At 38.9% G+C, this 16,300-nt stretch overlaps 1 protein-coding gene across 1 annotated transcript in view; it reads right to left on the bottom strand.

Moving 5' to 3' along the window:
• LOC103142099 (FRAS1 related extracellular matrix 2) overlaps positions 1 to 15,289 on the bottom strand; it is a 63,910-nt gene extending 48,621 nt beyond the window's left edge. The window contains exons 1-2 of the mRNA XM_016673224.1: positions 9,742 to 15,289; positions 5,438 to 5,527 (exon numbers count right to left, since the gene is read on the bottom strand). Of these exons, the coding sequence (XP_016528710.1) occupies positions 5,438 to 5,527; positions 9,742 to 14,842 (5,191 nt within the window). The 5' untranslated portion in view covers positions 14,843 to 15,289. The remainder of the gene's footprint in view (positions 1 to 5,437; positions 5,528 to 9,741) is intronic.
• Between the last annotated feature and the right edge of the window lie 1,011 nt (positions 15,290 to 16,300).

Raw genomic sequence — 16,300 nt, 5'->3', positions numbered from 1 at the left:
GTGTACATTGTACACAATGTGTACAATGTACACATTGTGTGCAATGTGTACATTGTACACAATCTGTACAATGCACAGCAATGTCTCCAATGTAATGTAGTCGGATGCCACCGACTACAATGTTTAAAATAAAAAAATATTCAGCAAAAAAAAGAAAAATATACATTGTTGTGCTCACATGACCCAGGTTAGTTTAGTTAGATATTTGAAAAAAATATATTTTGTGTATATTTTATTCAAATTTCATGCTTTATCCATAGGACCTGTTTTGTCCCTATTCTCAAGAATCACTGATAGGTAGTCCTGGCCTGTTTTCGTTCCACTGGTATTTTCACGGTAGATGTTATCATCTCTGAAATCTGTAAGACTTTAAGACTGTAAGCCTGAACCCGTCTGCATGTTGGTCATGAACTCTGGAGAAAGTTTGCGGCTGCACAACAGTGTCCCAAGTGGAAAGCTTAAAATGTTCTGGTGGTGATTTTAAGTAGACATGTTCCTTTCAAAAACTGGGGTGGGTTCTTTAAGACTTCAACTAATACATTTTGCAAAAAAACAAGAATCACTATTTTTTAAGAAATTCATGGTTTTTATGTTATTTCTACATTCCTAGTTTTGCCACATCACATTTATTGATCTATTTATTCATTCTAACTTTTTGGAGCTATGTCTAAAAGCATGTACAGAAACATACTGGGCAGAGTTTACATTTAAAAATATCGATAAAATCCACCAACCTTTCAATGTTATTTTTTTATATAAATATGTGTAATTCAACCTATTTATGTATAGCTGATTTACAATAAATACAATCTATATGGTCCCAAGGCAAAATAAAAAAATCCAAACACCCACTGCCAAATAAATGTTACAACTGATTTGTGTTTGCATACACTTCCCTCACATTACGGTGAGTGAACTTCACAACATCTCGAACGGAAGCGTGTGAAGAATCCATCAGAATTAGCAACAGAGATCCTAGCTGTTCTTAATCTGATGGAGGACATTCATCCTGCCACTCCTCGTCTGTAATAGGGCCACATAATTACCAGCGGCTCCCCCAGAGCCTTGCCCAGTTCATACGCCTAGGGCTCTCATTACCCATAATGCTGCCTGGGCTGTTAAATATCAAACACCTCTTTGTGCTCGAGGCACTGACCGCCCCTCAGCCTGCGGCAGCCCCTCCGTGCTCGCACTGTGTGTGCTTGTGTGGGATTGCCTGCGTAAGCGTGAAAACGCACAAGTGTGGATCAGTGATTAAACTAATCTTGTCCATAACAGGAAACCTCACTTAGGTGTAGATTTATGTTTTGCATCATCCTTGCTTCCTCTAAAATGATGGGCTTTGACTCACAAAGTCACAAAAGGAAATGTTAATGTATCTAAAAATGTTGTTTCCGTCTGCAAATTTTAAATGCAGAACAAATTTGCTTAAACTCTTGAGACGATTAAAGAGGACAAAGACGACGCAGTGAAGAGAAAATCATGGCCTTGACTGTTTCATTTCATAAGCCTTCCAGATTTAACCAAAATATTGCCCCAGGAGAGGGAAAGAAAATGATATAAGCATTTACTTGCATGGTCAATAACATTTCTTCTTTTAGCTGCATTTAAAAAAAAAAAAAAAAAAAAAGTTATTCCTGTATACACTAACACTTGCCTTTAGGCAAATGTTTGAAAAATAATGTTGGAGGAAAGCTTCTATTCAAATAAAAAATACATCTCCATGATTAAAGAAAGAACATATCTAACGTTCAGCTTTTGTAAATATCATCTAGAGTTTTTAATACTGGTGGCAAACATATTAGCATCTAAGCCAGTTTCACATTTCTATGTGATACTAAAGAGTGCAACTCTGATGAGCCAACAGATTAAAAGAAATTACAAATGAACCCAGTATTGACCTTTAATTATGTGCCCAGTGATACATGATGCCATGTGGCTAAAAGGTTCTGCGCTAATTGTCCTGTGGGTGTGTTTGTGAAGCATAAGCAATGCTCTCCAACTGTACATGTGATCACATAATGTAATGCAAGCATGTCTGGAATTCATTAAAGCATGTGTAACTTCATGTGCTGCCAAATTACACTTTTCTTTCACACAAACTAACACTAAAGTATATGATACGCACCTGCAAATGTATGCTTAGATTTTTATAAAGCTGAGGAACTTGGACAAATGTATGTTTTGTCTAATTAAGGGACCTTCAGCTGTTACATATCAATACCAAAATCGTCTTCTCAATATGAGCTTGTCTGTTTTTTCTCTTATTACAAGTACAAATGTTAGTGTATTGAGTATAAATCCAACTGTTCTCTAGACATATCTATTCATCTGAAGACAGGTTAGCTTGGATAGCCTTATTAAGAGAAGCAGCCAAAAGGCCCTTGGTAATTTGGAGGACCTGCAGAGATTCACAGCTAAGGTGGGAGTTTGAGTCCACAGGACAACTACTGTCCTGTTAGTAGTCCATCTGCTGGGCTTCACAGAAAAGTGGCAAGAAGAAAGCCTTTTTTTTTTCTTTTTTTTTTTTTAAGAAATGTATTGTGTGTGGGTAGGTTAAGGAGCAGAGAGGCACCTAATCAGTGCTGTGCCTCTGCAATTTATCACATCATTTACACACACAAACAGCTGTTAAATACAAAAAATCCAGACCGTGGACAGTCTGTCACAGGGCAACACAGAGACAGACAGGACAAACTACCATGCACACTCACTCACACTTAGGGACAATTTAAAGAAACCAATTAACCTGACAGCCATGTTTTTGGACTGTGGGAGGAAGCCGGAGTACCTGGAGAGAACCCACACATGCACAGGGAGAACATGCAAACTCCATGCAGAAAGACCTCAGGCAGAGAATCAAACCCAGAACCTTCTTGCTGCAAGGCAACAGTGCTACCAACCTATAAAAATGCAATTTATACTATTATTCTTCACAAAAGTAGAGGGTTGTAGTTTTGAGGTGATTAAAGATAAAAGTAATCTGCAGAGGGAGATTATGTGAAATGCTTTATGTTGAAATTCAGTGATTTATTTCTTTGCTTGGCCATTAAAATATATTGCTTTATTGATCAAAGTAATCCTTATTTTATAATTTATAAAGATCCCCAAATAAAAAGCCCTCAATTGATAAAAAAAAATCAGCCTGTTTTGAAAGATGCTTAAACCTACAGGGTTTTAGTTCCTTTTCCGTTTCTTTTTATGCTTGTTTGCATCATTGCTTAATTTAAATTATACTTCTTGTTTTTCTTAATGTATTTAGCTTTCCATTGAGTGTTTTATGCTTTACCAAGCAATTTTCTAACTCTGCAGTTTGATTTACTTGTGATTTTTATCTTGTGAAGTATTTGTACTTATTTCCTGCAGTTTGCTGATGTCAAACCGATGCACACACCTCTTAATGTCTCCCTAAATAGACTTCTTACATCAGAAAGTGCCTGCTGTTGTAAGATTGCAGGAGGATGCACACAGTAGCGATGTATATACAACAAAATATGCTGATTTAAATCTTCATATCTTGAGCATAACTGGAAAATATATATGGCAGTGTTTACCTGAATTGAATAAATCTGATTCTGGTTTTACAAAGTAAAAGCAAAGGACCTTGATGCATATTTAATAATAACGCTGCTCAATAGTTTCCTTTTCACATTTGTTACACTGACAAAAGATACTTATATCTTAAATGTACCTGGCTGTCAGAACTTAAAAACATATTTTCACATTAAAAAGTGTTAAAACAAACAAACAAACAAAAACACTTGCGATTTTTTGTGAAATGTACATGTACACAAATATTATTATTATTATTATTATTATTATTATTATTATTAATGGGGATAATTTATTAAATTACAGAACTGTAAAAATTATACTTGATTGATTCGCATCACAAAAGATAATGATTATCAGATATGTATCTGATCACTTCACTGCTAAGTTTGACCAAAACATAATTTGCGCTCCATGAATGCAGAAAAGAGACCTATGGATTTGTCAGAGCTAAAGTTCAGCATTATGGCTTTGACTGACAGATCATTTTATCTGTACATCCAAATCTAATTAGAACAAAAAAAATAAAAAAATAAAAAAAGCTAAATTATGCTTCATTAATCAGTTTAGAATAACTACTGAGAATAGTTTACAAAAACTAGTTTTTCTATGAGGAGGGATAAAAATACTTAGCAGCTGACGTACGAATTGATCACCATAATTAGTTACGATGAAGAACTCTCTGAGACTGAGAAAGTAATAAAGAGAGCCAGTAAAATTAGGCAAACTCTAAGGATTAATGTATAAAGGCTGTTTGCTCTCCAGTGAAAGTCAGCAGACTTCTATATTTTAACCATAAATTATATTTATTTTCCTCCTTTTCAAACTACTGTGCCTTTCTGCTTATGTAAAAAACAAACACTGTTATTGTCATTACGGTCATTGTTGATACTCAACAGCTGCACAAACGATGCCTCTCACAAGTATTTTCAGTTCACGCTACTGAAAAAGTAGCACAAAAACACCTCAAAGTCATGCAAAAGTCATTTTCCATGGCCTTTCTGAACTCCTCCCACGCTCATGTTTTTCCCTCAGAGACCACCCGCAAACCGCTTAGACTGCTGGTGCCCAACAGATGCTTCCAAAAAGACCCACAAGACCTACTTCGTCAGCCTGACACCATCCCTCAGCACCAGTGTTGAATTATTTTGTTAATACATTCTTATATAATGGACAGAAGATATCTGTGTTTATTCCGTACATGTGTAAAATCATGGCGATCAGATGAGTGCTGGATTTATGCTTTCAGCTATTGCAATTATTTAGAGTTATTAATAATCACAACTAAACTCGTATTGCTGCACAACACCATTTGTGAATCGTTTCCCTCCTTGGGTCATCAGAGGTGTTTTCATTCTGTGTTTCTGGGATGAAGACTAAACAAGGCAAAGCAGCATTTAGTTTTTTATGCTCATCAACTCTCAAAACAACTGACAAAAACACTTAAAAATAAAAATATACAGAAACTATAGGGGTCACAGCCACAAACATTACTGTTATCATTTTTATTTATCATTTCTATCTTGTCTCTGTTTTTTCTTTGCTTTTAAAGTTTGATCTTTCTAGTGCCGTTTTGTTCATGTCTTACGTGTTTGATTTTCCCATCTCTAATGCTGTTCTTTCTGTAAAGCTTTTTTAAGATACTCTTTATAGCAAATAAACTTTATTTGCTTTTCTACCTTAATCATCAAATGATGTGTTAATTTTTGGTTTGTGTGTTTGGTTTTTTTAAATAAATATTTACCCTGGGAAGAAAAGTCCTAATAGTCTTCGTATTTAATTTAAGTCATTTCTTTCTTTTGATTCATTTTTGATAAATTCACAAAACATTGGATATTATGCAACTTAAAGTAGCTGCTAGCTGGAAAATGGCAAAAACTCTTACCGTTATCCTCAACAGAGAAGTGAAAGACATCCGAAGTAGCATTTTCTTCAAACCTCAGTACATAGCAGATGTTCAGGTCATCGATATCAGCTGCAAAAGAAAGTTACGATTATTTCTGAAAACCTCCTTTATCTTGAAGAGCTCATGTGACAGTGAAACATCTTTAAAAGTAGGAACAGATAAACTTTGAGATCATATACGACAAAAGCTGAGATATTAAACTATAAAGCAAAAAACATTTGACAAGAACATAAAAGAATGCAAATGAGGGTCAGTTTAATCTAAATGGTTTCATGGTCGAATCAATGTGAGGTGAGGCATGATGAAATTTTAAAACCGTCTGATAGCTAAGGTCTAAATTACACAACTAGGAGATTTGTCCTTGACAGGAAATGGAAAAAAAAATATATAAAAATTTAAGAAAGAATTTGCATTTTGTGATTAAAAAGCACTGATGTGATGTTTCATGCTGACTGCAGAAATAGCCTCAAACAAGCTTTTGAAGTTGTATCGCAGCCTTTTGGCTTGTTCAAACACTTCCTCCATTCAAATAACTGTTCAGAGACGCAAGCTGTCCCGCTTTAGTATCGGCTATACTAGCAGCAGGTCTCTAGTTTCACACTGATTCAATTACTTATCAGTGCTCAGCATGAACAATTTCAAACCAGAGGAATCATTTTTGAAAGTCATGCATCCGTAATCTGGAGCGATAAGGGCTGCAAACCTGATATCCAAAGAGGCTCAAGCTAAACCAAAGACAAGAAAAAAGGGTTTAAATTCAAGAGCCTTGAACTTGTCCATGTCAAAAAAAAAAAAAAATCAGGGGATAGTGGATCTTTTAATGACAGACAAGGTAAGAATGTTAAGAATAGGATTGCACAGGGCACCACACATCTGTTTCCTGAACTTTCCTGAATTACAGGGCTGTGCTAGCACGTCCCTCCCCACCATTCCCTACAAAACATCTATTATAGCACAGAGAAATCATCAATGCTGCTAAAGAGCCTTCTCCCAGCAAAGCTTCGTCTTAAATAATAGATGTCAGAGGAAGAAGGTTCATAACATAAAAGCCTTGACTTAAAACCCTTGACTTTTGACTGGGATGTTTACCACTTATACTGTAGGTGGCTTCTTGTCGGCTTTTTCCTTTCCATTGTTTTTATTAGTTTATGTATACAGAACCTTGAGTAAGTATTTGCCTCTTATATATCTTTTTTGATTTTACTTTTTAGTCAGATTTGAAGGCTTCAGATCATCAAACAAATTAGCAAGAAGCTAGCCTAAACAACCTGGCCTTAATCGTAAATGTAATGAGCCTCTGGATTAATCACATTTTTTGTTTGGTTTGGCTGGCTAAATGGAATCCTCATTTGAAATTTGCATGTTTTATTCTTTCTTCTGAAGTTAAAATGTTCTTGATGATTTGAAATGTTACAGTGTGACAAAAAAAAAGGAAAAAAAGCAAGAAGTCAAAGAAATATGTACAGGGATAAATACTTTTAACAGAACTGTAAGTGATTATTCTGAAATATTTGGCCTGCAGGAAGAGAATCCTCCTTGCAGGACAGACCTGAACCTAAGGACCTTACAAATCTAAAGTTAACAGTGTGAACAGAGGGCACACTCTTCATTCATTATTTAAAAAGATCGTCTCTTGGGAAGTGCCCTGGAAAAAGGACAAGTAAATAAAGAGCAAAGGATTGTCTCTTTCACCTGACTGCTTCTTTTGATGAGCCTGTTTGGTCTCTCTGACTCAATCTCTCACGACCCTTCCCTCATTCTTTATTTCTCTCATGTCACTTACATCCCCTCACCCCGCTTCCCTAGCTGCCTCCTCTGCACTCTCCTTCCCCTCTTCAATGCCGTGCTGCTTCTTTTTCTTTTTTCACTCTTGTCTTATCTGCGTCCTTTTTTGTTTGGAAGATCGCAGCCGCAGACTGTTTGTAAGAAGTGTCCATCTCCTCCAGGCTTAAAGAGCTCTTTCTCGCTCTGTGTTCTCAGCTCATATCTTTGCTTACAGCAAGCAGGTGAATTTTTGTACATGTTGGTTTAGTTGCCGTGCCATGATGATTGCATTGCTTCAAACAGCAATCAGTGGCATTGTTGTCTCTGTGCATGTGTCAATACTTATCCATATTCAAATCTGCAGAGTTCCTTGGCAATGTCAGAACATTTTCAGGAATTAATACAAAACTTTACTCTGGATTCATAGCAAATATTTTTACAGTCAGTCTTCAGATAGGAAGGGAGGACGGAAAGCAGGAAGGACGTTTAAAAATAAATAAAAATAAAATCCAATATTTTCCCACACACCTGTTTCTTCTTCCCTATTTATCCAAACATGGAAAATGCAAAAATCATATTCTTCACATTAACATCGTTCTGCAGTCTGTGTAAAAAGTCAGACACTAACCAATGTGGTGGTGGTCAATGCATTCTCTATAATTTTATAAGACATAGCATTTCAATACTTCAAACTGACTGGACCCAGTGAAACTACCTGAATTTACTGCATCTCCAATACCATCCTGTCATTTTGAGCTCTGCACTGACCTTTTCACACCATTCTCTACCTCTGTCCTGCTTCATTTAACAGACCTCCAAAGAGAACATCAGATGTGAACATCACCCCAGGAGACGCAGAAAGAAAATTAATTATTCATCTGTTACGTCTACAAAAACATCAGCCTGTAACTTTGGTCTGCTAATTACGATTTGATGAGCAAGGCACATCCAAATCATACCCATAAATTAACTATTGAAATTCCCAAGCTGGCACTTGTCACACGTACGAATAATTATAACCCCATAAATTAAAATCTTTGGGAAGCAGAGTGTGAAAAATTAATCAAAACTTACTGATTTACAGGGAATTTGAATGTCACACTTTTTTCTTCAATAGCAAATCACAAGTTAGGAGGTTATAATTATTTGATCACAAAAACATGATGAAAAGCAACTTCTCTGAGCAAAGAAATATGACAATTATGCTCTTAAGGCACAGTTTTCAAACATTTTGTTTACAAATAATTTATGACAAATTACTAGCAGTAACAATTAGACATCTCTCTACCTACTGCTTGCCACTGCCAGTTAGCTGATTGAAAAAAGACTAAAATAAATGTCTCAATTACAGAAAAGACAAATTTGATTATTTTTGAAATTCTCTAAAAAACATCGACAGCCATGGAGTTATATCTCAAATAAATAACCAGTCAATGTCAGCTTCACAAACACTCGGCGTTATTATATAAAGAGTAGAGAAGCAAAAATTAATCATATTTTGCACATTAAGAACTTAATATGCAGTGTTTTCTCAAAACTGTTGCAATCAAAAGAAAGAGTAAATAAAAGATATTTGGTTTTCTGTTCTAATTAAAAGAAATGAGTTCACTTAATACTTTTACTGCGATAGTTTGAAACTTGGTATTTTTCCTTAAACCTTTCACGTTGTGAAAATGTCATGCCAGTCTATTGCTAGTATCAATATCTATAATGACAATAAACATTCACAGTTCTGTTAGAGCGAGGGGTCTTCAACCTGTTGTTAATAAGCCACATGACTCTTTAAGCACCACTTCCATTCAGTTTTTACTGATATCCCAAAAATTTCAGTTTTGAGAAATTGGTTTGGAACAGGCAGCCACAATGACTTCTCATAACTTCGGTCAACAATAGTGTAGAAATGAACAATGTTTTGAAATTTAAAGGTATTTATACTTGTAGGCTTTTTGTATGCTTTATTGCAACATCTGTATAATATTCAGCAAAAGAATGTCAATAATTGTTCAGGGAATCAGTTTTTCATCCTTTGTCATTAAATTACATTAAATTAATTGTTATTTTCTTAAGTTTCTGAGGAAACTTAAGAACATTTCTAAGGAAACTATGAAAAAGTCAGATGTTTATCCTTTTTCTAGATTCTAAAACGAGAGATACATTTGTGGTAGTATAACTGTAAAATAAAATAAAATAAAAAAAACAAATTCAGCTTCTAGGTACTTATAAAACATGGTAAGTTGTCATTCCTTAAAGACTTGTTTAGGTTTTGCAGCTCTGAACAAACAATGGCAAAAATTGTTGGAAAGGTTGCCGATTCCCATGTTTGGTGCATGGGTAAACTTACGTACATAACAGATTCAATGTAAATTTAAATAAGTCTTTGTGCAACACTGACTTGATCAAACAAATTTCTGTTATACAATTATTGATAACTGGCACTGAGAGACTGCTTCTGTGCTTTTCTGGTAAAATACTGAGCAGAGTAACTTATTCAACTATTAAGAGTTATTGTCAGAGCTTACCTTGACTAAAGGCATCAATGGAGTTGTTTCCGTGTCCCAGGTTGACGATGTAGCCGTGTTTGGGCTGGGTAGTGATGTGGAACACCACCGAGGCCGGGATGCTGTCCCTGTCCTCCACTTTTAACACTTTCGGGCTGATGGGGAACCCCAAATGACCTGTGGCCAAAATCTTCAAAGTGGCTGCACCTTTATTTACCACAATCTGAGGGACGCCATTGTCTATTGCCATAATTGTAATCTTCATAGTCTGAGGACGTCTTGTCTCAAAAATTGTGTTGGGGAAAACATAGAAGTCTGTGTGTGTGCCATCAGTGACAGTGAAGGAGAATGAGTCTTCAAGTGTTTCAGTTCCATCGTGTTTGTAGCTGACAAGGTTTTCGTTGAGGTCTTGTTTTGTAAAGCTGGCAACAGGTGTGGACTGGTTGTACAGCACCTTGCCATGAACAGGCAACTGGGTTATTGTAAATTGAATCAATTTCTCAGCAGTGTCCTGATCTTCAGCAGTTAGCTCGAAGGGTGTGATTAATTTCAGTTGACCTTCAGTGACAATTAGGCCATTTATAGTCACGACGGGTTTCTTGTTATCTACATCCACAATAGATATTCTAAATGTTCTGAAAATGGGATTGTACCCATCTGTGACTTCAAACTCAAAACTGTCCATTTTTACCTCATCGTCAGAGGTGTGAATGTAAAAAATCTTGCTGCCTGCTAGCTGAAGTTGGGTAAAAGATCCAATGGGTATCCCAGGAGTGTCTGTGCACTCAAGGTGCCCCCTGACTGGGGCCTGTGTGACAGTAAAAACTAATTTCTCGTCAGGACTGTTGAGATTAGAGGTGCTTAGAAGATCTGTGGACAAAGTCACCCTGCCACCTTCTCTTAGAGACACACCTTTACTGATCACATCCGGGAATACGATGTCAACGCTGCCCACAGTGATATAGAAGTAACGATCTATGAGTGAATTTATTCCATCGGTCACATCAAATTTGATTAAGTCTCTGAAGCCATCTTGTCCATTGTGTGTGTACAATATGAGTCCTACATCAATTTCAGATTGTGTGAAATTCATGCCAAGTGTGATGTTCTCAAGAAACCCGGATGGTGTTTTTCTCTGCAGGAGACCCTGGCCAGGTCCAAATCGGATTATATATGTTAGCGTGCTGTCTTCAGAATCTAAATCTGTTGCTTTGAGGACTTTATTATTAATCTCCTTCGTCTCTCCAACTTCCACCTCCAGGCCATCGTTGACAGCCATCCTGGGGGTCTCATCATCAACAGGGATGATCATAATAACGGCTGTTTTCTGCACAGAATACTTTCCATCTGTCACAACGATATCAAAGCTGTCCTCCGTTGTCTCTGAGTCATCGTGCTCATAAATAATACTCGACGCCTCTCTAATCTCTTCTAAGGTGAAGTTAGACACCAAAACAGAGCCTGTGGATAGCTGATTTAAAATGGCACCATGTTTGGGAGGTTTGGAGATGATGAACATCAGCTCCTCAGGTGGAAAATCAGCATCTGCTCCATTCAGAATCGGAGGGTCGATGATAATGTTCATCCCCTCCATCACAACTATCTCCCTCAAATAAACCTCTGGCTTTTCATCATTTGTTGGGATGATTATGATTGGAAAGAAATGGTTCTCTGAGAAATTGATGCCATCAGAGCACCTAAACGTGAACCGATCCTCCACTGGCTCTACCCCCTTGTGAATGCTCTGCACATAGAAGATATTTCCCTCCCTTATGTCTCTTAGAGTAAATGCACTGATAGCTGTTCCTGACCTTGACTTCTCTGAGCCTGGAGCAGGGGATATATTTTCTACATAGCCTGCAATGGGCTGCACAATGACAGTGCAAAGGATGTCATCTGTTGGAGTGTCATTATCATCAGCGTTCAAGTGCTGAGAGCCAATACCATATTTCTCTCCTTCAATAACGCTGAACTGGAGCCCAACTCCAATCTCAGGGGCCTGATTGTCAACAGGCAGGACAGTGACTCGTATGTGGACTCCACTGACTATATTGCCCCCTACTGTCCAATCATCAGACATGTCTGTGAGGGTCAAATTAAATCCATCTTGCTGAGAGAAGAGACCTATCTCACCACCAGTGTGTGCATACACAACCTCCCCATTAATTATGTCAGCTTGTGTAAACCTTGCAGCAGGCACTCCTTTAACTAATATTTCCCCAAAGACTGGGGGATCTTCCACAATAAACATCAGCTGGAAATCATCAGTATCATCATCATGGCCTTGAATCACATTTGCTGTGATTTCTGCCACACCATTTTCCAGCACATCCATGTGAGACCCGATTGTTCCTGAGGGGAGGCTGATGGAGGGAGTTTCATCATCAATGGGCTTTACAATAACTTTAACTGTCACAGTCACAACATGCACCCCATCACTGACATCAAGCTGAAAATCATCGCTCACTGTCTCCTCCCCGCTGTGAATATATGATATTTTCCCCTCTGAGATATCATCAAGTTTGAAAATCCTGTTTTTCTCCAGGTCAGTGAACGCAGCCTTAATCTGGCCATGTTTAGGTGGTCGACTCAGAGCAAAAGTTATCTTTTCGCTTTCTGTATCAAGGTCTTGGGCATCCAGCTCTGCAGCGGTCATAATGTGCATTCCGCCTTCAAACACGGTAAAACCGGTGTTTGTGATTTGCGGAGGGTTGTTATTGACTGGCTGCAAAAAGACTGTGAACACCCCCTCTACGCTGTTCCCTGCCGTGTCTTCGACGGTGTAACGGAACTGTACTACGTGGGCCGTGATTCCCAGTTCCATGTTTGGCGGCGCGTAGGATATCTTATGATGGTTTATTTGAGCTTGTGTAAACTCTGCCACTTCAGAATCAGGACGATCTGTCAACACTAATGATCCAAATACAATGGGGTTATTTTCATCTGTATCGGTTGGAGCCTGGATGAGTGTATATTTAAGGTCACGATCCTCTGAGTCCACATCAGTGTAACGGAGGACCTCTTTAGTGAATTGAGTGAGTTCATACTCCTCAACAGTCATCTGCAGGGTAGTGCCGGGGTACAGCTCAGGGGACACATCATCAATCGGCAAAACACGAATTACAAATATACTATCTCCAGATAAATTAGGTGGGTCATTGTCGTCCTGAACAGTGAACAAAAACTGATCCATGATTGTTTCTATGCTGTGGGGGCCTGTGTGCCTGTAAAACAACTTTCCATCTGTGATGTCTTTCTGAAGCCATTCTGTCACCTCCTTCTCATACATTTCATCCTCAGCATTAAATTTCCAAGAGGAGGGGTCCTCCGGGGCGTCTGACTGTCGCAGGAGCACTGTGCCGATTGTGGAAAAAGGGGGAATAATGGTAAATTTAATTGTTGAGTCTTCAGAGTCAATATCAGCAGCACTGAGCACGAGAGGCGATATGGGAATCGTTTGGTGTTTGAAAAGCACCAGACCCATGTTTGCATTGATGATTGGCGACTCGTCATCGGTGGGGACAATAGTGATGGGAAAGAGAAATTCAACTTCATTTTTCCCATCTGTCATCTTGAAGACAATATTGTCACTGTATGTGTCGCTGCCATCATGCTGATAGATAACAGCCCCCGTTGTGAGGTCAGCAGGTGTGAAAGATTTTCTCTGAGAGCCCAGCACCATGAGCCCCCCGTGCCGTAAGCCGTCCACCACTGTGACTGTGACAGAGTCCAGGTTGTCCTCGTCGCTGATCTCCAAGTTGTGTGTGCTGATGAGAGGCCGTGACTGGCCCTCGTACAGCAGCTGACCCGTGTTACGTGTCACAACAGGGGCCAGAGTGTTCATCGGCTTCACAACAATCATAAAAGCAAAAGGGTCAGAGACAGCCCCCTCCGTGTCTATCACCTCAAACTCCAGCTGAAAAATCCTTTCTGTGTCCGAGTCCAGAGAGGGTGGAACATAAGCTATTTTCAAATCCTGCAAGTCTTTCTGGTAGAAGGAGGTGATTGGGAGGTTTCTGTCATCTGTGCTGACTATGTAACCCTCTTCATAAGATAAGGGAGAACTGATGTTAAAAATAAGCTCTTCTGGGTCTGACTCTGCATCCTCAGCAGCCAGCATGTCAGGGGTGAGGGCTGTCATCACAAACTGGCTCACCTCCATCATCATCATGGTTACAAAGCTGGGTTTGGGGGGAGTGTTCTCCTCTCCATCTCTGATGCGAACCATAAGATGAAAATACTCCTGCTTCACCAGGTTCCCTTCTTTATCGTGGAGTTCTGCAACCATAGGAACATAATCCCTGTTTGGAGATTTGCGATTAAACGTGTGCTCGTACCGTATTTCCGCTTGTATGAATTCGTCACAGTCCATCACTGTGGAAAGTTTACCTCCATCAATGAGTTTTCCATATCTGGGCAGTGTGCTGACGCCGGATAAGGATGCCACTTCGCATTTGTAATTCACTCTATCATAAGTAAACTCTAATATCTTCATATCGATAGGATTACTAATCCCTTTAAGACGATCAACAGTGAGTGGCACGTTTTTGGTGAGTAACTCCAGCTGCGTAAAAACTACTTCCACCTCCATCATGAACGGGATAATAACAGTTTCGGTTTGAGCGTCATACCTGAGCTGCAGCCGCACTCTGTCCCTGGCCGGACTCCTGGAGCCGTAGTGAGAATATGTCACATCGCTCGGGCCAAAATCACATGGAAACTTTTTGGGAGAGAGGTGCCCAGGTCTCTGTGTGAGCGGGTCGTTGTCCAGCACGGTGATGCTGCACCGGTCTCCCGGCTGCGTCTGAACCACCAGGTCGTTGATGGGGTCGATGAAGACCGATCTTCCGAAAGGCACGCGTATTCCGTTGTTGGCCACCAGGATTGCGTCCTCCGACAGCTCGGACCGGAGCGCGTAAAATAACCCGGAGCTGTTGGGCTGCGCTAAAACAAAACCTGTTACTGAAAAGCACAGGAGAAGTCCGCGGAGCAGCATCTTCGCGTCCGAAAACAGCGACGCTGTCAATGTGCTGCCGTTGCAGTGCCCACCCAGGCTGTTGCACTCGAAAAGAATCAAATCCCAAGAAATGATGGGAGTCAGATGGATGTGACTCCCGCACATCTATCCGTCCGAAGCATCAACATACTCAGCCTGCACAGCGCACAAGAGTTTTAACTTCATGCTCCAGAGAAGGACTGGCTGAGCTGCTCCCGCCCATCCCCGCACATATTGGAGGATTTCTGAAGGCTTGTGGGCTCACCAGCATCGCCAATGGGCACTACACTTGACAGTCACCAAAAGAGGCTGGATTAGGAAGATGAGCTGAATTCCTTCCAACGGATATAATTGACTTGGCACAACACCCATTATCGGCTTTGTCCAGGTACAAGCACTTTGCGAAGTGACAAGATAAAATATGACATATCACAATGAAGGTGTTTTCAGTTGTATTTTGCAAAACACAGACACCTTATGTACAATGATCAGTTAGACTTTTACTTTAAATCAATGGTGCATGTCCCCTCTTATCAAAACGGATTGAATTCTACACTGTAAAAACAGTTTTAACAAATTTATTAAGTTAACATGCTCAATACTAAAATGTTCTTAACTCTGATGTTTTGAGTGAGCTCTTTTTTGTGTTTCTTCGTTTCTTTCTTTCTAACTTTCTTTTTTCCTCTCTTTCTTTTTTCTTCCTTTATATGGTTATAGAAACAACTGGTTGTGCTCTAATGAACCAAATATTCTAGGTTTTGCCAGGTTTCTTTACTTTTTTATCATGCCATTGTTTCAATATGAGGATAGCTGATCTGAGAGATAATATTGTGCTTGAGCTATAAACCTAGAACAACGCCATTTAGCAAGGCTATGTTTATCAGTAAATGTATTTTACTTGAAGGGGTGGTATGATGTATTTTCCAGCCACAATGAGCCTTTTTATAGCAAAATCAAGTAATTATTTTACCTTCAGTTGTTAAAAAACGTTGTGTATATTATTCCCCTCCTTTAACTGTCACCCCAAAACATGTAAATCAACAGCTCTACAAAGACACCCATATTCTAATAGTTAAGAGATGAGTTAACAAAATTGGCTGACTTGTGGCAACAAATGTCCTCAGATGATTTCAGTCACATGTGTCAAACTCAAGGCTCACAGGCCAAATGTGGCTCGTCATAACTATTTCTGAGGGCACAGTTGGTAGAATTAGTCAGTCTATATTTGCATAATCAAATAGAAGAGCAGCTAGAAAAGTAGCAGCTGCACAATTAATCAACATTTCAAAAACAACAGGAAAACAGCATGTTTTAAACTTTCACAAACTTTATAGGATATTCAGACTGATCGATGCCAAATATTTGCAATTAGAAGGAATATAATTTTACACCTGCATCATTGTCATTGGTGCACATAAACAATTTTTGGTGGATACAGAGGATTCCCTCTTTCACAACAGATACATCTACTTGGTCTTCTTTGGCTAGAAAAGTATGACCAACAAGAGCCTCATCTCACTCTTTCATGAAGTCATATAGTTTATCCTCCATGTCGGAGCGAATCAATAAGTAATAGTTTGTGAA

This window comes from Poecilia formosa, unplaced genomic scaffold (assembly GCF_000485575.1).
Source record: "Poecilia formosa unplaced genomic scaffold, Poecilia_formosa-5.1.2 Scaffold3, whole genome shotgun sequence".
NCBI lineage: Eukaryota > Metazoa > Chordata > Actinopteri > Cyprinodontiformes > Poeciliidae > Poecilia > Poecilia formosa.
This window is presented reverse-complemented; position numbering and strand designations above follow the sequence as displayed.